The 24,182-nt window shown below is 38.6% G+C and overlaps 4 protein-coding genes across 7 annotated transcripts; 1 reads left to right on the forward strand and 3 right to left on the reverse strand.

Annotated features, from left to right (window-relative positions):
- Window positions 1-3,613: 3,613 nt before the first annotated feature.
- Window positions 3,614-5,317, reverse strand: LOC121787727 (40S ribosomal protein S7). The gene is made up of 6 exons (XM_042186547.1): window positions 5,184-5,317; window positions 4,839-4,921; window positions 4,664-4,737; window positions 4,463-4,586; window positions 4,081-4,263; window positions 3,614-3,991 (listed from the first exon to the last, which is right to left on the reverse strand). The coding sequence occupies exons 2-6, from the start codon at window positions 4,911-4,913 to the stop codon at window positions 3,872-3,874; spliced, it is 576 nt and encodes a 191-aa protein (XP_042042481.1). The 5' UTR covers window positions 4,914-4,921; window positions 5,184-5,317; the 3' UTR covers window positions 3,614-3,871.
- A 762-nt stretch (window positions 5,318-6,079) lies between these two features.
- On the forward strand, window positions 6,080-8,027 carry LOC121786886 (UDP-N-acetylenolpyruvoylglucosamine reductase-like). Its single transcript, XM_042185487.1, has 3 exons — window positions 6,080-6,088; window positions 7,174-7,518; window positions 7,824-8,027. Exons 1-3 carry the CDS (start codon window positions 6,080-6,082, stop codon window positions 8,025-8,027), a joined length of 558 nt encoding a protein of 185 aa, XP_042041421.1.
- LOC121786237 (protein ABA DEFICIENT 4, chloroplastic-like) lies at window positions 8,013-10,072 on the reverse strand. 3 transcript variants are annotated; one of them, XM_042184829.1, is made up of 5 exons: window positions 9,708-10,067; window positions 9,353-9,575; window positions 8,845-8,945; window positions 8,642-8,769; window positions 8,013-8,460 (listed from the first exon to the last, which is right to left on the reverse strand). In XM_042184829.1, exons 1-4 carry the CDS (start codon window positions 9,756-9,758, stop codon window positions 8,665-8,667), a joined length of 480 nt encoding a protein of 159 aa, XP_042040763.1. In that variant the 5' UTR covers window positions 9,759-10,067; the 3' UTR covers window positions 8,013-8,460; window positions 8,642-8,664. The 3 variants fall into 3 exon arrangements, with proteins under 3 accessions (XP_042040763.1, XP_042040761.1, XP_042040762.1); XM_042184827.1 differs by lacking the exon at window positions 8,642-8,769 and having other exon boundaries at window positions 8,819-8,945; window positions 9,708-10,072; XM_042184828.1 differs by having other exon boundaries at window positions 8,013-8,769; window positions 9,708-10,069.
- Window positions 10,073-17,670: 7,598 nt separating this feature from the next.
- LOC121787955 (caffeoylshikimate esterase-like) lies at window positions 17,671-21,227 on the reverse strand. 2 transcript variants are annotated; one of them, XM_042186799.1, is made up of 9 exons: window positions 21,122-21,227; window positions 20,870-21,038; window positions 20,137-20,166; window positions 19,349-19,475; window positions 19,118-19,264; window positions 18,838-18,968; window positions 18,630-18,767; window positions 18,404-18,502; window positions 17,671-18,145 (listed from the first exon to the last, which is right to left on the reverse strand). In XM_042186799.1, the coding sequence occupies exons 2-9, from the start codon at window positions 21,011-21,013 to the stop codon at window positions 17,930-17,932; spliced, it is 1,032 nt and encodes a 343-aa protein (XP_042042733.1). In that variant the 5' UTR covers window positions 21,014-21,038; window positions 21,122-21,227; the 3' UTR covers window positions 17,671-17,929. The 2 variants fall into 2 exon arrangements, with proteins under 2 accessions (XP_042042733.1, XP_042042732.1); XM_042186798.1 differs by having other exon boundaries at window positions 20,870-21,179.
- Between the last annotated feature and the right edge of the window lie 2,955 nt (window positions 21,228-24,182).

Raw genomic sequence — 24,182 nt, forward strand, 5'->3', positions numbered from 1 at the left:
GCAGGATTTTTATATTAAGTATCTAAATTATTATTAACAATTGTTGCATATCTTTAGTGTCTGTATATTATATTATGATATACTATAGGGCTAAATAATTATTTTCTATTTTTAGATTATAAAGAGTATATAAATGAGAAAATAACAAAAGTTATAGTATAAAATTACTAATGTAAAAGAAAGTAACAAAATTACTATTATAATAAAGTTAAAAAAAATGAAAGTTCACAAAATGCACTAATGCATGTAACCATATAACAATGAGGAAAACTACTTCTAGCAAGTACTTTAAAAATATATAGTAATTGAAAAGCCACAAAATGTGAACTATAGAAATGAGAGAAAAGTAATTATCGACCGCTCGGAATTCAAACCCCAAATTACAAGGATATAAGCATGATGTGGAAACCAACTGCTCTAGGAGTACTACATATATAATTGAATCTCAAATTATTGGGGGTTTAGAGTGCACCTCATGCTTTCTTGTAAGTATGTCACTGGCAGAGACAAAGGCAACAATATATGTTTAAATCTCTAAATATTACCCCCCGTCCGCAAATAGGAGTCATGTCTTTTTCATTTTAGTCATTCCGTGAATAGGAGTCCCGGTTCACTTTTACCATAAATGATAATAAGGTCCCACCTCCCACCAACTCATTTGACTCACATTTCATTTAAAACTAATATATACAAGTGAGACTCCTATTCCACTAACTTTTTTCCACTCACTTTTCTTAACATTTCTCAAAACCCGTACCTTCAATAAATGAGACTCCTAATGGTGGACGAAGGGAGTTAATGATATAAATATCTAGTTATAATAGACTAATAGAATTCTCTAGAATTAAGGTATTAAAATTAAAATATCTAGATTTTTAAATAGAAAATCTAGATGTATAGAATATTAAAGAATGGAATAGAGAACTCTATAATAAATAAAGAATGCCTGTAAATATGAGTAAATTGTATCATTTTATACAAGTTGAGAAGCATGAAAATAAAATATTTCTTAGTTTACCCACATCACCAACATCTCCTAAATTCGTGAGGAAATATTGAAAAGCACGCCAGCATCACAACAATTAGAAAAGATTAAAACATGATCAACACCAAGTTCATGAAAGAGGACCAAATCGAACTTAACAAAACTAGCCAAAAATTCACAGTTCAAACATCTACGATTAATTTAAGATGCTTGTCTTTCAGAAATTTACAACAAAAATAAAGAGAACACAAACAAGAACGTATAGATTTGAGTACCTTTTCGCCTCGTTGATATGCAGGGATAGTGTGGAATGTTGTGAGCGGAAAAATGAAGCTTTTAAAGATTGTTAACCCTAGAATTGACGGTATGGATGTAGAGAATGAAATTGACCGTTAGATTAACGTTTCCAGATTTTAGTACTATATGAAAACCCGATATGTGTTGGGCTCAAATTGTTTGGGCTCAAATTATGGTATTATAGGATTGACTTCAGAGTAAAACATGAAACAAGACTAACAAAGTACATATGTGGAAAAAAATCATGGAGTAATACATTATTTTTTTTAGAACAAATAAAAATTAGAATTCAGAAATAATTGGTGAATTTAGTCCCAATTAACCTTACTAATAAATACCAAACATGTCTCGCTTTTGCAGTAGAAAAATTAAAACATACTCCTAACTGGATCGCTTCTCTTCTGTCTGGACTCTTTAGTTTGGGGGTTTTAACTTACTATCAAATATTAATAGTCTTCCGCCCCATAGAAATAGGTCATTTAGGGTTGACACTGGTTTTAATACATAATTGGTAAAGTAAGAGAGAAGAAAAAAAAATTTGAAATTGTGTAGTGGACGGTGGAACCTATAAATGATAAAGTGAAAGAGAAGGAAAAAAAGTTGCCCATAAGTGGATATGGACTATTTTTATGTAACATACGAGAGAAGAAATATGGCATAATTTTATTTTGCAATTTAAAATTTTAGGAATATAATTTATGAAAATTCAATTCGGGCGGAGATTGCTCTTATTGCAAAAAAACGGGGCTGAATTGAGGCTGGATGACGTGAGAACTGAAAATAGAGTTGTGAAAAGAAGACCATTGTCATGGATGCTCTAAAGAATTCGAAAAATATTATAGAAGATGTAAGTATTGATACCGAGATAAGACAGTTTAACAAAACCAGAGTTCTATTCAAGAATCACATTCCTGTACAAATATTTATGTGGAGAAAAATAAACAGTGGCATCTTAAATTATCTAGTTTACAGTTGATGCCTAATGCAATAACAATCGGGCATCATCATCTGTACCTTGTTTATTTCTCAACTGCAAGTTTAAAAAACTAAAAATTCATAGGACTTCAATATCAAACTTGTGAACATAAGCATAATTCGCAGAGATAAATAAGTGGGCTGAGCATGGCAGCTTAGCAGTTGTAATGTTGATCAAGCCAAGATATGATTGTCACTCAATACTTGAAGTATCCTCTCATCCGGCTCTCCCCCTCCAGGCTCTCCAAGCACATTAAAAATGTGTGCTAGAGTCGCTCCAGCGACTAAAACATTTAGAGGAGCTCCCGCATCAATCACTTCCGATCCTCTCATCAGACCATCTGTAGCACTCATAGCTACAGCTCTAACTCAATTATTTCCTAATAATTGTTGTACCTTGTATCGATATCCATGCCTCAATATCAATATCGTCTTTTTGTCTAAAATAAACATTGCGGAAATAAACACTGTGACCCTATATTAAAGTAGTTCCAGAAATGTAACTCAAAATCTCACTTATCAGATTCCATTGCGGAAGACAACATTTTTTCTAAAGAATTCGCTATGATATACCTGATCCATGCATAATATCATGAAAAATGGAACCCCTCACATGATGTGAGACCTTGAGAGATGGGCTTCAGGCAGCCAGTGGGTTAGGACCTCCTCTTAACGGGCTACTGCGTACCCAGATGGAACCCCCTCACATGATGTCGGGCCGGAGTGTGACGCCTTTGATGCAATGAAAAATGGAACAAATTTTGACTTAAGAGTAAGAATTTGGAACTGCATGCTAAAAGCAGAGGTTTGGACAGCCTTTCCAAGATCAGCATCTATTTTTTGTAATTTGGCAAAAAATGAGAAAATTTTGAAGAATGTACAGACTACTGTAGTCAACAAGAGACGTCTGAGCTTATCATAGAATAATAAAGTTGTCTACTAAATTTTGTGTGCTTGAACTTTATCAGAATTCAATAACTTTACTGAGTGCAAAAACTAAAGTAGACGAATGGTATTTCTCTTCCCACATGGTATAGGAAAAATTCTATTTTTGGTAAAGCATGTTAATTGAATTCTATTTTAATGAAGAAGATTTGATTTATTCCAAATAGATAAGTGACGCACAAGGGTTATGCGTCTTTGGTTAATGACGCACAAGAACGACGCATAAGAGATATGCGTCTTACCCTAATGATGCATAACCCTTGTGCGTCTCAAATAACCCTTGTGCGTCACTCCCCCATTCGAAATAAATCTAATCTCCTTCAATAAAATAGAATTCTATTAGTGGGCTAGAACAAAAATAGAAAGAACACACATGGTACATACTCAAGATTTTCACAAGCAGTAGAAAAATTGAAAGATAAAAACCATCAAACACTTTCACTACTCATTGTTCGTCGGTAATGACTCACTGAAACAATAGTTTTTACTTGATGCAAATAACAGAAGATCCAAAAAAGGGAAAGTTTAATAAAGACAACACAGGGTTAACATTTTTTGGTAAAAAAAGAGCAGCCCAATTCTCTTTCATCAAAACTTCGAAGACCCCCCCATACTAGTATATTTCCTGCAATGGAAAATAGTTGACAACACAACTAGATTGCAAGATTTTCAGGCTTCAGTCGTTGGATATTCAAAGACAACATCTTTCCCGGATAGCTTCCTGTAGACTCCTGAGAAAGTCTCAAGCTTGTTCTCTGTGTCATTCCTTGCCTTGGGATCCAAGAACACCTGCAAACGCATACAGCAGCGAGATTAAAGCATCAGCTATGGCCATGGTTGTAGATTACAAAGTTAGGATAAATGACGCAATCACATACCTTCATGATCTTTGATCCATCAAGTCTGTATCTGATGCGCTTGCCAACAATCTCAGCTGGATAAACTACGTCCTCAAGCACAGCTTCATGAACAGATGTGAGAGTACGGGATCGAGGCCTTTGAACGGCTGAACCCTTCTTTGGTGGACGCACAATCCTCCTAGTAGCAATGACAACAACTTCCTGCATTTTCAATGATAATCAATAAGAAATCAAATACTAATAATAGATTTAAATTCAATTCTCAAGCCAGCAAATATTCCAGTGCTAGAACACTTCACCATCTGAATTACAAACAGAGCTATGATAAATTGAAGAAATATACAAGGCATTGATTGCATCCAAACATAAAGAAAATTTTACAAAAAAAGATCGGTGTTACCTTTCCGCTGAATTTCTTCTCAAGTTCTCTAACAAGCCTGGAATGAATTTTGCGGAAAGCTTTCCTCAACCGGTAGGGAACATGGATCACAATAGCCTTCTTGCCCCCAGAAACATCAACTTGCCTAAGGACCATAATAATAAAATTTAGTATATAATGATCGAAGGAAGCAGACGCAAATCAACACAATTTGAAACCTACAAGGCAGAGTTGATGTAAAGGTCCTTCAAGTCACTCTTGATGTCTCCATTGGTGTTCTCCAAATCAAACAAAGCCTACATAGACAATTAAAAATAAATAAATCGCGATAAAGCACACAGCAAACCTAACCGTTAAAACATAACCACAATGCTCAAAAGCATTAATCATGAATTACCTGAGCCACACTCTCCTCAAACTCAGTGGGCTCAGCATCCCTGTCCTTGTGAATCTTTTGCGAAGCAGTATACATCTTTGCGCCTTCACACAAGATGAATTGAAGAGATATTTGGTTAATTAGAGCAAACTATGGTTGGAATTAGTTAATTTTGGTGCGACTTCATAGCCGCAAATACTACAAATCATGCCAAATATTGATAATGACCACAAATCTATTCCAAATTCCTTCGTTAGGAAATATTGAAAACCACGCCACCATCACAAATACAGAAGTGCAATTAGAAAAGATTACAATATGAACACCACAGACAAAAAACCATATAATACCGACTAGATTGTGTACCTTTCCAATCGAGCCGATGATAACCCTAGTTACGGCGCCGCCGGAGAAGAAACTCTGTGATATGAGCAGGGATTAAATGAGGAATGTGGTAGCGCAAAAATAAGGGTTTTAAAATGAAAATCCCACAATGCGTTGGGCTCGTGTTTGGGCTCAAATTGTTGGTATTAGGCCATCCACAACGTTGTTCCTATACCGTTCCTAAACCGTTCCTTAAACTACTATTTGTGTGCCCCACTATACTTTTTTACTCCATTCCTTAACTAAGGAACGGAACCTGCAACCCTCCGTTCCTTAACCGTTCCTTACTATTCATTCAATTTCATTTTTTATTTTTATTTCCAACTCAATTCAATTAAAAAAACACACTTTAATAATCTTGCGGCGGCTTCCTCCCGGTTACGATGGATGTACGTACGGGAGCGTCGTTGGGGCGGCGCGGCTTCTCCCGCCTCCCGTCGTCGATCTTCTTCAAGTGATTGTTCCAATATTTGACGCATTTGTTCAAAAGGATCCATTAATTTGATTAAATTTGGGAGAAGAAAAACATAGTTGATTTGAGATGAAAATTAGGGTGGAAATAGAGAGGATTTGAGAGTAATAGATGTGTGTTTGTGAGTGAAATGAATATGAAATATGAGTATTTATAGAGTAAATAAATTATAAAAAAATAAAAAAAAAATTACAAAACGGCTAAAAAACGGTAACAATACCGTTGCAATTTTTTTTAAATTAAAATTCGAATTTTTTTTTAAAAAATGAATTATTGCGTCACGTGACGAAACCCACTCGCGGAGCAGCGAGTGGGCGTCACGCGTCGAATGGGAGGCCGCCACGTCGCCTCGGCGCGTGGCGGAACGTGTCGTGCCGCGGGCCGCGGCAACGACACCCGGCACGGCATGGGCACGGTTTGGCGACGACACGGCGGCTGCAACGCGTGCCGCCGCGGAACCGTTCCTCCGGAACGGCCTAGGCACCGCAACGACACAACGTTGCGGGTGCTCTTAGAGTGTCCACAATGGGGGAGCCGCGGTTCGGTGCGCGCCCCCCCCATTGCAGAGAGCCGAGAGCCGGGGCGCAGGGCCGAGAGCCGAGGGTGAGCCGCGGCCCTCCACTGCAGCGGGCCGCGGGAATTTTTTATTTTTTTTTAATTTTTGAAAATTATTTTATAAAACACTACACTTCCATTCCATTTTTCCAACTCCATTTTACTTCCATTTTCCTCCAATCTTTCCTTCCAATTTCAATTCAACCTTGGAACTATGGATTCCGACGATGAACAATTCCAACAAGCGGTAGATCTGGAGTTCCAAAACCTTGTTGCAGCGGTGCAACGTGAAGCCGACGAGGCGGAAGATGCGGCGGCGGCGGTGGTGGCAGTCCCTCGGCCATTTCATCATCGGCGATTTTTCGACCGTGATCATGCAGGGCTGACCGCCGGTTGATGGAAGACTACTTCAACGAGAACCGTAGAAGGAGCGCCGCAGAGTGATTTGGGTTTTGGATTTCCGGGTTGTTGTTTTTAAACTAGGTCACTTTCGTTGTATAATTTTCTTACTTTAATATAATACAACGAAATTATTGTTACATTTTTTTTAGGTTGTGAATTTTTTTTGTTTACAATCCAAATTATTTTATTTTAATTAAATTTATAAATATCATAAATTTAAAGACTAATAAAATTTATTAGACATAAATTAAAAAATATTATTAAAAAAGCAAACAAATTAATCTTGTTTTTTGGAGAGGGCCACATTTCGTGGTCCTATTGTTTTTATTCATTTTACCATTGTAAAGGCCACAAGAGAGCCACAAATGGTGGCCGGGCCACCATTGTGGACACTCTTATGTCATTCACTTCAGAGTAAAAACTGAAACTAGACTAATAAAATAATTCGTGAATAAAATATTGTAAATACATTAAAGTTTTTTTTAGAACAAATAAAAATTAGAATACAATAACAATTGCCGAATTTAGTCCCAATTAATTTAGCTGAAAATTGGGGGACCCTGCAAATACTTGGTTCAAGTCTCCGATCACCACCAGCTTGCTTCAGCTCTTAGCCACTGCAATGAGCAGTCGATTAGATACATCGTGATCGGTAAAGGCTCCAACTGTCTGTTTGATGACCTCGGATTCGATGGATGCGTTATCCGAAATAGCATTGTGCTTTTAGAGAGGAATGAGCCTTGTCTCTACAAAGCTGGAAGCGGCTACCCCTTCAATCGCCTCGGCCTCCAGACCGCAAATGAGGGCTTTTCGGGGCTCGGATTCGCCGCAGGGATTCAGGGGACAGTTGGCGGTGCCACTTACATGAATGCCGGAACAAATGGACAGGTTAGAGGTTTCGGTGATTCACATTAGTATGATACTTCCAGTTTTAGGCCTCATGCTAATGAAGTAGAAATTGTACTTATTAACTCCATATCGATATGATATTGTGAATTATAGGCCTCGTACTACTAATAGAGTATCAATATGATATTGTTAATTATAGGCCTCGTACTACTAATAGAGCAGGTAATAGAGTATCAATATGATATTGTCAATTATAGGCCTCGTACTACTAATAGAGTAGGGATTGTGCTTATATATATAGCTTGCACATTATCTGATTCTTCGATAATATGTTTATGTTGAAGGAAACGGCTGATGCGGTGGAAAGTGTTGAGATTATGATGAGGGAAGGAGAGTGCATGATTTTAAACAGAAGCGAGCTCGATTTTGGATATCGATGGTCTTCGTTTCGAAACATGAAGGAATTGGCTGCTATAACTGCTGTCACTTTCAAACTGAAGGTTTCTGAATCAGCCAGGAAAAACCAGCAAGAATACTTGGAAAGGTAGCCATTTGTTATAAAGTATTTGCTTGTATTGCTACAATACTAAATTATACTCGTAGTACTACTACTACATTATAGGAGGAGATGCAGCCAGCCATTGGAGGAGACAAGTGCTGGCTCGGTGTTTCGCAATCCAGAGGGGACGGATTTGTCAGCAGCGCAGCTGATTGAGAGGGCCGGATTGAAAGGATGCAGAGTCGGAGGGGCTGTGATCTCCGAGAAGCACGCCAATTTCTGGAGGGGATGTAGGATGTGTGGATCACTTGATTAAATCAGTAGAAATGGTGTCGTCTTCATCGGTCTTCGTTTCATTCGTTCCTGAGGTTAGGGCTTTAGTGATGGCGTGGGCAAGGATTCCAACCGGACAAAATAGGAGGCACATCAACACAGAATGCCGCGTCTCTATATTATTCTGCAGTCCATCGCCGTAAACTTGCCTGTTTGGAATTAAAATGCTAATCAGTAATCACCATTATCACTTGAGAGAGAGAGAGGGGAAGAGAGAGCTGAAGCTTGCAGCAAAAAGGTCTACAGTCAGCAAATGTATCCAAGCAGAAGAGAATGTCATTTCACTGGAGAACATCTTAACCATGCCTGGCAACTGAATGTTACACAAACCTTAATGAAGATGATGTTTGAGATTAATTGGGTATGGTATTGGTGTATGAAGATGATAGGTAGAGAAGATAAGCATATAAATGCCCAAGAGCCATGTAAGGTAAGCTGCTTCCCACTATTTTCTTTGTCTGCATAAACCAAATCATTCAGACAAACACACAAGGAAAAGTTTATTACCTGCCCAAACAACACAAAATACTTACAAACTCAGATTGAGGTGCTACAACCATCAAGGTGTAAAATGGAAGAACAGCTGCTGTTCCCAGTGTGAAAGCATTACTCGCAATCTGAGAACATGGCACCACTGCAAAAACCAGAAATGAAATATCTTCAAATAGAGATCCACATGTTTGTATAAATAAGGGAAAATTGTCACAAAAAACATGAAGTCTAGTAAACTTCTGGTCAATCCCACAACTTTCAAAAATTTGGAAGCCAAAATACTTTTGTCTAAACTTATATTTTTCGTTCTAAAATCAATGGCAGTTTTTCAGTGATGTCCAAATAGTCATGGATTTCGACTTCTACGACATACACAATTTCCTCCAAATACAAACAAATGAGACAGATCGAGAAAAATCAAAGTTATGATATAGTAATTGTTTTTTTTTTGGTTTTTTTATATTGACCAAAATTTGACCAAACCTCACGGTTTTTTCCGACAATTTTCCCAGTAAATAATAAAGAGTTGGGGCGGGACGAATGAATTACATGAAGCATACACCGGGGAGGCTTTTCTGAGGCAAACATTAGTGCCTAGCTTTGGTGGTGTGAGTATCATTCTTCCACTCAGAAAGCTCCACCCATTATTTCGGTTTACTTCACTTCCACATGACTGCCCAAACATTTGCAACTTCTTGCTTCTGATTCTAAGTGATGGACCAAATTTTTGGCTTATCATACTATTGCACCACCCCACTCTCCGCCGCTCTACCTAACAGTTGAAATCAATTCATCATTCACTTGTCTAATACCAAAAACAGAGCTATTGCACAAATGTAAAAAACCAAAAAAGTGAAGAACATTGAGAAGAGTAAGAATAGAAGGGAGTTGAATGCCACTTTACCTTGAAAGAGGCACAGACTTGAGGGGTGAAAAAACCAGAAGACAAGGCCATGTCCGAATTCAAGATAAAGACAGATAATACCTTTTGCTGACTTTAGAAGTTTCAACAGCAGCAGTGAGAAAGAGGGCTACACATATAAAAATCAGAGGATGTCAGCATTTAGCAAATATCGTGTAGCAACAAGAAAAAGGGAAAAAAAAGGAAATGGGAAGCTTTGCTGTGAAGACACGAAGCCTCCATGTGTAGAATAAAGAAAGGCGGTTCCTGGGTGGTAGATTGTCCCTAAGCATACAGGATCGAATGCTGGCAGCCGCAGTGTGGGAGTTTCACCACTGTGGTTGCTCCTTGTGTGCTGGTTACCAGTGTAAGTTCCTCCCACCTAATGGGCCGCTGAAGTACCGTGTTTGAACCCCTCCATAGCGATGTCGGGCCGGGTTATGGGGGCGCCTGGGGTGAGCGAATCACCTTTTGTCCCTAAGAAAGGCAGGGTCGGCTTCATGGCTTATGCAAATGCGCACTCACATTCATTTTATTTCACAGTGCAAAAGTTTGTTCAAGTTTGCCAAATCTAAAGACGCAATCTAATTGGATGGAGAGACTGCCCAAACTTTTTCTTCGCCCCACCAATAATTGCAGGACACGTTTAGGGGCCACGTGGCGCACATGCAATGCCGGTGGCTTTGGTCAACCTCTTTACTCTCCACAAAATGTTGTAAAGAAATGAATCTATCAGAGCATCACCAATGCCGGCGTCAAAATCGCAACGCCGATTTTTCGCCGACGCCGGTTCTGACGCCGAACCATTGGAACCGGCGTCGGCGAAATCGGCGTCAAAATCGGCGTGGCCATGCCGATTCGCGCGATGACGCCGGTTCCGACGCCGATCCTCACGGCGCCATTGTGGGTCCCGGATCGGCGTCAAACCGGCGTCAGATTTTATTTTTTATTTTTTTTTCTTTTGAAAACACTATATATACGCGCTTTGAACGTCATTTTCATTCGCACCACTTGCCCGGTTGGCCAAAAGCGGGCGCAACAGGTTGCGAGGGGGGCACCCCGAGTTCCCAGGGGGTCCATTCGACATCCCCCCTCGGCAGGTCTACCGAGGAGCTCAAATTCTTCGCGCGCCAACAAACGCGCGCTCAAATGGTGAAGACCTTAGCCGACTTCCAAGCGGCGGTGGACCCCGAGGTGAAGGATTTTCTTCGTGTATTGCTCCAGAGCCAGCGAGAAGAATTGGAGGCGATGAGGAGGGACACCGGCGGGAATAGCCGCGGCGTAGGTGGCGAAGGAGGCGGCGGCGACGACGGTGAAGAAGCGCTGGGCGACGACAGAGACGAGGACGGCGGCGAGGAGTGATTTTGTTTTACTTTTTTAAATTAATGTACTTTTTAATTTTTGTACTTTTTTTTAAATTATTGTACTTTTTTTAAATTATTGTACTTTTTTTTTAAATTAATGTACTTTTTAAGTTTTAATATTATTATTCGAATTTTCCGTATTTGTCTCGTAAATTAAATTCCGTATGTTGATACGAGTGTAAATTAAATTATATAGTTGTTATTAGTGATGTGGATAGGTAGTGTGAAGGCTATGTGAGGGCTATTTGATGTCCAGTTGATGTGACAAGCTGATGTGACAGGAGAATTATAGTACTGATGATGTGGCAGTGTGAAGGCTATGTGAGGGCTATTTGACGTCCAGTCTTACTGGAGATGCTCTCATGCATTGCAATTCCTAATGTGATGTGGCATTTTATGAAGTTTACACGCAATAACCACTAAAAGATTTTCCGTGTTTTCCATTTCCATTGTCTTTCAATGATAATATATGCTCCTAATTGGGGTTTTAGTATACAAATATATTGGAATGATAGGAAAAGGTTGCGTAGAAAAGTTTATAGCAAGTCAATTGCATCTGCCAACGACATGTTAGAACGTGATAATAAAAACTTAAACGTCACTAGAAGAAATTTAAACATATCTGCCTAGAGTCCCATTATTCACAAATCCACTCTTAAAGACCGAACCACCGAACCATACCAAATTAGGGTTTTTTGATCTAGTTTTTTATGGATGAGAGGCACAAATTTATAATTTATTTTCACCTTCATCACGAGCCTATTTTAATTCATCCGAAGGTAAATAAGTCATACAAACATGTTACAAAGATTTAAATTCATTCCAGTAGGTTTTTACTTCATTCCAGTAGGATTATTACTTCATTCCAGTACGTAAATGCGGTTTCGCCGTCGTGTGTCGTTCTTTCTCTCTACAATATCTATCACCACCGCCACAACGCTGATATGATGTAATAAACACATGGAATGATGCAATAAATTATTGGAATGAAGTATGTGAAGTCCTACTGGAATGAAGTAAAAACCTTATCCAATGAAGTAATAACGTTTCTGAATAAAGTAATAAACGCACTTGAATAAATTGCATTTTTAATGTAAATAAAGTAAAAACTCAAGTCAATGAATTCAAATGAAACATATGTTGAATCATTTCAAAACCTACTGGAAGAAAGTAAAAACATGTTGTAGTTTCAAGGTATTACGTACGGAATGAAGTAATAAATCTATACAATGAAGTAAAATGGGCTTGTAATGAAGACCGAAAAATTGACACAGCAGCACATCTCATCAAAAAAACTAGATCTAATGGCCCAGATTTGGTCTCTAGTTCGGTCTTTAAAATTGGTTCGACATTGATCACAACCCTATTTATTTGCCTAATACCAAAATCTATGCATATATAAATGGAAAATTTTAGAAAAAATTATAATATCAGTATAATAAAAGAAAATAAATTTGATTACAATTGAAGAAATCCTAAATTAACATATATAGTAGTCTTGTCTTCTCTTTATTTTACAATCAATGTTGATTAAAAAAGGTGATAAATTGGTAGTCTAGTACTGCACTTGATATAGGCCATAGTCATGTGTAAATTGGTAATCAGAGATTATGCAATACTCTCCCTTTGGCCTTTTATTGCATCTACATATGCTCCTTACATGTCAAGTAAATTGTTAGTCTAATACTGGAAAGTACTATGGTGAAGACTTCCCTTTCGATCCAAATACACAAGTGATTTTTGTCGCGTTTGCCCGTGCAATGGATAGGATCGATCCATACGATTGCAGTTCTTGGAAAGTGCCACAAATACAACCTTAAATAGGCACCCATAGGAATGTCAATCGGGTCGGCCCAACTGGTTTCGAGTCAGCCGTCTAAAGATTGCAAACTGATTGGGTACGGGCTAATCGGGGTGGAATTTTATCAGGTTATAAATTCTAAGCCCTAATCCTAAATATTCGAGTTTCGGACTAGCCCATCGGGCTATCGGATTTTGACCAAATAATTGAATTATTTATATTTTATATTAGTACTCCTCCGTAATGAATCGATATACAAGAATTAATGATATAAGTCAAAACAATAACATTTAAAATAGAAATATTTTACAATTTTCAGATTACGTACACTGGATAAAAGTAGTCTATATATCATTCTAATTATGTAATGTAAAATACATTACATTTAGTATCATATCTATATCGAATTGCAAAGATGAAAAATATCATTTATTTGTAACAATTAATTCTAGAAAATAAATTGGAAAATTACTTATGTACTAGTACAATACAAAAAATGAACAATGAAACACTCGATCTAGTAGTAAAGGAAAAACAGTCGTGAACATGCAAATCTGAATTAATAAATCAAGATACAGATTTAGCTAACAATTTTAAAATTTGTATGAAAATTAGGAGATGCGACAGTTTTTTTCTATTATTGGTAATAAAGCAAACTTGTCAACGTAAAATAAAACTATGGGATCTAGCAGTTATGTTTATAAAATATGAATAAAACCATTGGATTTGAACTGGACGTGGTGGAAAAATAAATTACCCCATCCGTCCCGAAAAGCATGAACTATTTTACTTTTAATCCGTCTCTGAAAAGTATGAACTTTTTAATTTTGAAAACTCATTTTTCTCTAATAAGGTGGAACCTATTCTCCACTAGCAATACTTTAAAAACATTTTTTTTCTATCTATCTCTTACTTTTTCAATTATGTATTAAAAACAGTGCCGAACCAAATGTTCATACTCTTTGGGATGGAGGGAGTAACAAAGTAGTAAACCCTAACTAAGTGTAGCCCAGCGAGCCGACCCACCAGTCCGACCAGGCTAGCCTGCTTAACTTGTCAGCCCGACTGGGTTGACCCAATTAGCTCGATTTCTTATTGGGCTATAATTTTTCAGCCCTAACCCTAGAAATGTAGCGGGTTATTCGGGCAATCCCATCGTATTCAGGCTAAGCTGACATCCCTAGACTAGTGTATGCGTGTAGTGTGTGAAATAAGTGTAGTGTGTGAAGTGCGTCTAGTGTGTGAAATGTGTGGAATGTGAGTAGTGTGTGTGAAGTGTGTGAAATGTGTGTAGTGTGTGTAGTGAAGCTATCTAATTTACTATTTGGAATTATAATTTTTCTTCTTATGATATAGAATTCAAATTTTGGAATTGAAAGATTTGAAATTGCAATTCAATTCCAAATCCAAATATTTATATGGTACCAAACATTAGATTTAGAATTGAAGGCTCAAATTCCAATTCCATAGTACCAAATGGAGCCATAGAGTAAAAATATTACAAAACCTCGTAGTAAAAGTGAGACAATATGAAAATTCATGTGGTGTTCGCAGTTGTAGTTTTGCAGTTACTACTGAAGGTTGATTCATTAGCGGTGTTCAACATCACTAAATACCTAATTGTGACATCAGTGAGGTAATTATTTATATGGATGTAACAGTGATTTACTAATTTTGTACGTGTAGTTGGACTAGACTTTGGTCGAGTTGTATAGTTTTAATGACTATCATCATCTCTAAACTATGCAATGTAGGCGTTGATGATAGCATGGAATGACGCAATTGCATCAACATGAGCAAGTCAAGTTCTGATCCCAGCAGGAAATTGAACTAAGCCAAGCCTACATGTCAGGGTGGAACAAGGGCCCAATCAATCTGGAGATCAAAGACAACCACAAAGCATACCTGGACCCAACCAATAGATAACCATCAATTATATGGACTCCCTGACCATCTCGGGGGCGGCGTCGCGGACGGGGCAGGGCGAACAAGCCTAGAAAGCAAACGACTGCAACAAAAACAAGACATGCTTGAACCTCCCCATCAACTTGAGCTTGAACTTTATCAATAACTCAATCATCCAAGTCATCACCACCAAGGACAGCAAGAAGTGGCACGCCAACTACATCTCCAGCCTCACGTCACCTTCAACACTTCACAGTCTGCCCCACGGGATAACATCAACACGGACGACCTCCACATCGCCCGGGGGCTTGACAACAAGGTCCACGACTCTTTCATAGGGATGGGGAACGACTGCATCTCAATAGGGGACGAGCTGAGCAAAGTGCTCATCAAGAACGTGACATGGGCACGACGTCAGAATCGGGAGTCTGGGGGAAAATGTGCATGAGAAGAGGGTGGATGAGATAAGGTGGAGGGCTGCACCTTCACCAACACCCAGAACGGGATAAGGATCAAGACGTGGCCCTCTGCGCTAGGGACAATCACCATCTCATATCTCCACTTTATCAACCTCACTATGGTCAATACGGACACCCCCATCGTTTTTTTTATCAAAGGTACGGCCCATGGAACCTATGCTCACTTGATAAGTCATCCCTCATACAGATCAGCGACGTCGAGTTCAATAACATGACAGGCACCGGCGCCAACCGGATGTCATGACATTCATCTGCAGCAAAGACAAGTCGTGCGACAACATCCGAATCGGAACCATTCATCTCCATGGAACACTAATATCATCTCAATTTATGAATATGAATACTAATTTCATCTCAATTAATGAATCCAACCCGTGCCACTCGTGCTATTTCAAGTTTATCCTACAACTCCTACCCAAAATTAAAATCAAATAGATTATCTCAATAAAGAAATAATATCCTAAGTATAAATATGTTGTTAATTAATGATTATAAACTTGTGCTATTTTCAAATTAGAACTCGTGCTATTTTCAAGTTTTATTATACGAAGAGCGTATAAATTATTCTACAACTCCCACCCAAAATTAAAATAAAATAGACTAGTTTAATGAAGAAATAATAGCCCAAGTATAAACATGTTGTTGGTTAATGATTAACCTGAGTCTATTGCTTGGAAGACAATTATCCTAACCGTTGGACTACAAACGCTTGTTGATATGAGCCAATTACCTATTATAGAAAAAGGCGTATGAGTATACGATGATATATTGGTATTAAGAAGAATGTAAATCTAATTATTTATAATTTTAGGAATAATTATTTAAATCTAGGAGGAATTATACATACTAGAAGTGTCATCTAACCGGGTTGAATTAATTATATTAGATAACAACTTAATTTAAACTATTGTGCGATTATATTAATAAAAACTAATGGTGTATATATGTATCACACATATTAATTGAAGTGTTAATTTTATTTTTGTGCAATTGTTCAATTTATCAAAATTATCATTGAAGTATCCAATTAATTTACAAATATGAAGAAGAGACAATAAGAGCATCAGCAATGGAGGCGTCAAAACCGCGACGCCGATTTTCCGCCGACGCCGGTTCTGACGCCGAACCATTGCGACCGGCGTCGGCGAAATCGGCGTCAACTTCGGCGTGGCCATGTCGATTCGTGTGATGACGCCGGTTCTAACGCCGATCCTCACGGCGCCATTGTAGGCCCCGGATCGGCGTCAGACCGGCGTCAGATTTTAATTTTTAATTTTTTTTTTCGAAAACACTTTATATACGCGCTTTGAACGTCATTTTCATTCGCACCACTTGTTTTAACGAGTACTCTCTCTATCTTTCTTTCTGTACAAGATCAATAACGAGCAATGGAGAACAACTACGAATGTACTCCAGTGACTCCCAGGGGATGGTCTCAGACTCCCCCGACTCCCGGGGTAGGGTCTCAGACTCCCCTGACTTCCAATCGGCGGTGGACCCCAAGGTGAAGGATTATCTTCGTGTATTGCTCCAGAGCCAGCGTGAAGAATTGGAGGCGATGAGGAGGGAGACCGGAGGGAATAGCCGCTGCGTAGGTGGCGACAGAGGCGGCGGCGACGACGGTGAAGAAGGGCTGGGCGACGACGGAGACGAGGACGGCGGCGAGTGATTTTTTTTTTTACTTTTTTTAATTGTACTTTTTAATTTTTGTACTTTTTTTAAAATTATTGTACTTTTTTTTAAATTAATGTACTTTTTAAATTTTAATAGTATTATTCGAATTTCTCATATTTGTCTCGTAAATTAAATTCCGTATGTTGATACGATTGTAAATTAAATTATATAATTGTTATTAGTGATGTGGATAGGTAGTGGATAGGTAGTGGGAAGGTTACGTGAGGGCTATTTGATGTCCAGTTGATGTGGCAGGAGAATTTTAGTGCTGATGATGTGGCAGTGTAAAGACTATGTGAGGGCTATGTGAAGTCCAGTCTCATTATGGATGCTCTAATTGCCCTTATTGCAAATGCAACCTAGCGGACAAAATCATTGGGTTTCGAATCAATCCTACTTAATTTGAAGACTGACCAAGTTCAAATTTTATCGAACTAATCAGACTGAAATTTGAAATTCGTCAGATTCAAAATTTTATACTCTAACCCTATTCGGATTGCATATTATTCTAACTAGCCTACAAATTTTTGGACCGGATTGTCATTCATAATTGTACATTTAAACTAGTTCCACTTCGATTAATTATGGGTTCTCAAAGAAATTGGAAAATTAGAATTTCCACCCAATATTAATATAGAAAAACCCAAGAATCCGCCGTTCTTTCAAAGTTATTCTAATAAATGAGGACAAATTCACCCTATTTAAGTACTGATACGGAGATGAAGCGATAAAATTCTACACAGTTTAACAAAATCCGAGTTTTATTCAAGAATCACATTCCTGTACAAATATTTGTGTGGAGAAAAATAAACACTATGGCATCTTAAATTATCTAGTTTACAGTTGATGCCTAATGCAATAACAATCAGGCATTATCATCTGTACCTAGTTTATTTCTCAACTGCAAGTTTAAAAAACTAAAAATTCATGGGACTTTAATATCTAACTTGTGAATGATAAGCATAATTCGCAGAGATAAATAAGTGGGCTGAGCATGCCAGCTTAGCAGTTGCAATGTTGATCAAGCCAAGATATGATGTCACTCAATACTTGAAGAATCGTCTCATCCGGCTCCCCCTCCAGAAGAGCGTGATAGGCATCAGCGTATAGATTGAGTTTCTTGTCTCGACTATTTGCCTTCTCGAACAGAGCCTGACTCACTGATGGATCAGTTACTTTGTCCTCCTTCCCGTGCAAGATCAGTATTGGCAACGATACCTGCACACCGCAACAACGTTGAGTGCACATTCTTCTTTGATCAAATAGATTCACAATATTTGGCAATATGCCTTGGTCGTAAAAGCTATTACAGTTAATCGAGCTAGCAATTTCTACTAGGCACTTTACTAACTGGAATACAGGGCAAGTAAACCAAACATGTCAGTCAATCCTGGTATTAACCTCTAAATCATATAGTACCAAAGAAAGAAACAAGATATCCCAAAAACATATCATGGAATCGAGCAATAGGCATACCTTTTCCAGATTCTCCTCTATCTCATTCGTAGTCCTCAGCAACTCCAAGGCTGTTCCTAGGCGTGGTTTATGCTTGTAAGAAACGATGTTATAAGCTGTCTGCACAGTTCACGAACCATAAAAACTGCTTGTCATATTCTGACCGAGCAAACTAAAAGACAACGCTTCAAAAGTCTATAAATCTATGATGAATTCTTCTTAGCCATTTTAGAGGGAAAAAACTGACCTGTTTTCTCTTCCTTTCATCCTTAAATGCCAACTCAGCCAAATCCTTTTGTGGAACGAGCTTCAGTTTCGGAAGTAATTTCGCCATTCCACTAAGAATTTGTGTCACTAACCAAGGCGGAACCACATCATCTGCAATCTGGAATGAAGGTACGATCAATCAGGTAAATCACAAGGGTTGAATCACAAAAACAAGAATGGAAAAGCACCTTGCACATTGGTGCAACAAGAATGGCACCATTCCAAGCATCGGGTTGCTTCAGGTGCACCTTGAGTGCTACTGCTCCCCCCATAGATTGTCCGAACAGAAAAAACGGTAATTTGTGGAGATTTGGGTCTTCTGCATTGAGCATCACCCGACTATTATGAGAAAAAGATTTAAAAGACATACTTACGCTCATAATATCAACTTTCACACACACAGAAGCAAGCTTTACAGAATTTACTCATAAGTCATAACACGTGTGTTCAGGCCACTTCATACCCTACCTTTCACCTTTGAGTAATGCTCAATGACGTCTTCAACTAGTATATCAAAGTTCTCGATGTAGCCATGCAGACCTTCTGATAGACCAAATCCAGGGTAATCCATGGCAAAAACCCCATAACCAGAAGATGCAAACTTTGTGGCAACTCCTACAGACATAGCATGAAATCACTTAGTCTCGATATGATCAATTTCAATTCATAGACTATACCAATCTTATGAGCTAGACATGCCTTCCAAGAAAAATGTGCAGGTATCCCCGTAACCATGGCAGAAACAAATAACAGCTTTGGGGGAACCACTATCTGGAAGCCAACTTTTCGAGTAGATTTCTAACCCTCTGGAATTAACTTCGTATGACTGAAAAGAATCTAGATAAGTACTTTGATATCAATATCAGAAAGTTTTGAAAATTGATTGAGTACAATAGCAATACATAGTACTCCTAAACAGAAAGTTCTTCATCTTCTTAAGAAAAGATTGAAATGAAAATTTGAAACTGTATAGGTAATGTTTGTTACAATTTACAAAAGTTTATATATTGTAAATGTCGACGGCCGACGGTCATGGTGCAATAATGGCCAACAGAAGATGGATTCTACACCGATTGCCAGTGAGAAAAAGAAAACCAATTCAAAACAATGAGATTTGGCATAGCATTTCTGTTCTGATAAAAAGGAACAATACTGCAGTAAGGAAAAGATAACCAGTTCAAAACAATGAGATTTGGCATTGCATTTATGTTCTGATAAAAAGGAACAAAAATGAAGATACCACAGTTATTTTTTGTGATGAGATATTCTCATATTGGAAGAATATGTATTCCAAAACATGTTCCTCCTAAATATGACATCATGAAGACAGTTTTTCGAAAATACATGGAGTAATTCAGAAATAGAAAAGCAGTTCTCCACTACAGGACTGTAGAAAATGTACAAATGGGAGATACATAGACCAAGAGGTTAGAGACCTCATTTAGTAACATTCAACTAAAAAGGCAAGAAATATGAAATGAAGTTACCTCTTTTGTCTTCAATCCTTCCTGAGGCATCTGCAAGAGATGTAAAGCAATAAATACAAAGACAAACATTTAGAACTCAGGAGAAGTTTCTGTACAAACCTAATGCCAATATGAATGCAGAACAGATTATCTACACCAAAAAATAGAATGACTCCGTCCATTTAATATACTAGTTCTAGTTTTTTCGATCTTATTCAGTTTCCCAATACCACGTTTTAGATATGTTAAGTTCTTGCGGTTTCATCTGTTTCTTGTCGGAATACACTTGATTTTAGCCAAAAGGCAAAAGGGATACTTCTTATCAGAACATGGAACAATAAATCATCAACATTGCCCAGAGATTTTCACACACATCTCTTCTTTCTTATCAACTCTAGGTATCCAGTTTATAATGTAGCACAACTACATAACTTATCAATTAAACTACATAATAAACCACTAGTTAAATTATTGAGATTTCATTGACAAATGAAATCCACCACCAACTATATAAACAGGGCTATGCTACCATAATAACATCACAATAAGCATACTGCCTTAAACTAAAAAGAAACCTCGATTTCCCTTCAGATGTCACCAAAAACTCAAATTAAAGGAATTGCCACAAAGCCAAGAACACCAGTTTCAACTTTCAAAATCAAATCTTTTTATTCATAATAAACCACTGAAACAAGCAATCCCAGCTCTTTCGTATCCAAGCTTACATAAAGCACAAGTTTCAATTCCCAAATACCTTGAACAAGATGTGATCGATTGACAGCTGAATGTCCTTGAAGGCCTCACGAGCTCGCCTCCTGGGGCCCACATGGTCCATTTCAGCATCCAGAATCTTCTGCAAATCCTCGCTTACACCCTCAAACTTCACTGGACTCCCCATCGCTTTCACCCTCTTGACCCTTTCACTTTTAGTTCGTAGACACCCGCCGCCAAGAATCAGTATTCAGAAATAAAGATTTAAAGAGAGAAGAGAAAGAGAGACAGTTACGCGATGTTTGGTTTTTGTATGCTCCCCAAGGCCGAAAGATTCAAAGCTTGCGTATTATATTATGGTATGGTATTGACTTAATCAATATTTTATTATTTTAATAGAGAGTATGAAATCTGATTCAATAGTTGTTCCAAACTTATTACTCCTTCATATATGAAAATTTGTAGCAGCCTAATTTTGACAGGGACAAGTCTAAACATTAATTGACGCCGGAAAATTAAATGGAGAGAAAAACCTTCCATTTCATATGGTCTATTTGTTTGAGGATATGTGCCTTTGGGCAAATGTACCCACTCTTTTATTAAATCTACTAAGTTTTATTGATAATACATATACTATTATGTAGCCTCTGTTCGCCATACGATATCTAACTCGATATGAATTTTAAAAAATGTGAGTAATAGTAATAAAATGTCAGTGAAGTGTGAAGTTCATTTATGAAATAATAAATAAAATTTTAAATTGAATATAACTAAGAGCATCTCCAGCGGCGGACGTCCGGCTCGGACGTCGTCGACGGGCGACCGAACATCCGCCATTGTGGCAAAAGGGGTCGGATACGCCCATCAAGGTAGGACGTCGGACGTCCTCGGATATCCGAGGGACGTCCGAGTGGACGGGCGCCATTGTGGGGTGGGGTAGGACGTCCGGTCGGTCGTCCGGTATTTTTTATTTTTGAATTTTTTTAACTCTATATATACGGCTCGTTGAACTTCATTTCATTCGCACCACTTGTGTTAACAAGTTTCTCTCTCTACATCTCTATTTTCTAGTATATCTAGAATGGCTAGTGACAGTGATAGCGAGGATGAAATCGAGGTCGCTGTGGAAGGTGCGATAGATAGGCTGCTACAGCAGAGGGAGCAGCGGCGACAGCAGGCGGCGGTACCTCGTCCGATCTATCGTCGAACTACAGTACCCCGTGACCGCATTGCTGCACATATTCGGTTGTATCAGGACTACTTTGCCCCGCAGCCGCGTTTTGGGGATGCCTTATTCCGACGGCGTTTTAGGATGCATCGTCCGCTGTTTATGCATATCGTGGGTGCTTTAGAGAGAAGATACCTGTATTTTAGGATCAGGGAGGATGCAGCGGGCAAACCCGGACTCACGCCCTTACAGAAGTGCACTGTCGCAATCAGACAACTGGCGTACGGAGGTGCGGCTGACATGTTCGACGAGTACATCCACATTGGCGAGTCGACAGCCATCGAGTGTCTGCATAATTTTTGTGCGGGCGTGAGAGCGATATTCGGGGAGCGGTATCTTCGTAGTCCAAGCCCCGAAGACTGCCAGAGCCTGATAGATATGCATGGGTCGGTGCACGGGTTCCCTGGGATGTTGGGCAGCATAGATTGTATGCATTGGGAGTAGAAGAACTGCCCCGCCGCCTGGAAGGGGATATACACTACCGGCTTCAAAGCCAAGCATCCCACGATGATCCTTGAAGCTGTAGCTGACTACCGGCTGTGGATATGGCATGCTTATTTCGGAGTCGCCGGGTCGAACAACGACATCAACGTCCTCCAGTCGTCGCCCCTGTTCAACGATCAGTGCAATGGCGTTGGTCCCGCCATCAGTTTCGTCGCCAACGGCAACCAGCACAATATGGGATACTATTTGGCGGATGGGATATACCCAAACTGGTCCGTCTTTGTGAAGTCAATCAAGCATACACTCGGAGAAAAGAAGACATACTTTGCGAGCCGTCAGGAAGCAGCGCGCAAGGATGTGGAGTGGGCATTTGGTGTGCTCCAGAGTCGATGGGCGGTAGTGAAGGGTCCTGCACGACAGTGGTATATTCCCAATATCGGCGATATCATGTACGCATGTATCATAATGCACAACATGATTGTCGAAAACGAAGCTGAGGAACTGACTCAGTGGACCAATGAAGATAATACGGGTACATGTCCAAGTCACGGCGTGGCCACCGCGAATGTGAATATGGGGGTACCTCATGGAGAGGTTCAGCGGTTGCGTGCATTTGCCGACATGCGGCAAACAGATGTCCATGTTCGACTTCAGCACGATACTATCGAAGAGGTTTGAGCACGGAGGGGTTGACGTTGATGTATGTTTTCTTTAAATCATGTATGTTTTTTTAATGAAGTTGTTAAAGTGTTTTTTTTAATGAAGTTGTTAAATTTTCCCGTTCGTATTCCTGTTGAAATTTTTATTTCCGTAAACGTAAATTGCATAATAATTTGTGAATTTGTGATTTATTTTATTGCGGGAAGTCCTAGTGGGAAGGGCGAATTGTGCAGGGGAAGTCCTACTGACGTGGCAGTGGGATGGGAAGTCCTAGTGACGTGGCATGAGGTATTTTTGGGAAGTCCTAGTGGATGTCCGAGTGGGACGGGCAACCACTGGAGATGCTCTAAGATAATGTTGTGAATATTAATGTCTATGTTTTACGTATTAAAATGCTAAGATATGATATATAAATTGTAGTACTGGGAAGTGTTATATTGCTAACTTAATACTTAATTGCTAACTACAACTAAATAATAATAATTAGATATTCAAATTAATGGCCCAAATCATTAGCCCCGGAATGTCAATACGATCACCAAAAAACGTCAATAAGGGTATTAAGGTCAATTTACAACAAATTAGTTGTAACTAACTTTTGAAAAATGTTCCATAACTTGAAAAATTAAAGATAATTTCATAAGGATTCTAACAAGGTCTCACTTGCATATGTTCCGATGTCAAAATTTGAAAAAAATCAAAAATTTTTAATTTTTTCGTACAACAACAAATGTTAACATGATATATAAAATATGTCAATATAATACATGTAGAATATCAATATAAGCAATGTGTTAACATTCTCAAATCATTGTGTTGACATTCATGAAGCATTGTGTTGACACTCATGAAGCATTGTGTTGACACTCATGAAGCATTGTGTTGATACTTTCGAAAAAGATAATTTTCTTTGTCGTGGGAAATTTGTCGAGCAGAGGGAGGCGGTTTGTTAGGATTTGTTGCAAGAGAAAAAGATAATTAAGAGATAATTGTATTTATTCATTCATGGATTTGGAAAAAAAAG

The sequence above is a fragment of the Salvia splendens genome, chromosome 22, assembly GCF_004379255.2.
Source record: "Salvia splendens isolate huo1 chromosome 22, SspV2, whole genome shotgun sequence".
NCBI lineage: Eukaryota > Viridiplantae > Streptophyta > Magnoliopsida > Lamiales > Lamiaceae > Salvia > Salvia splendens.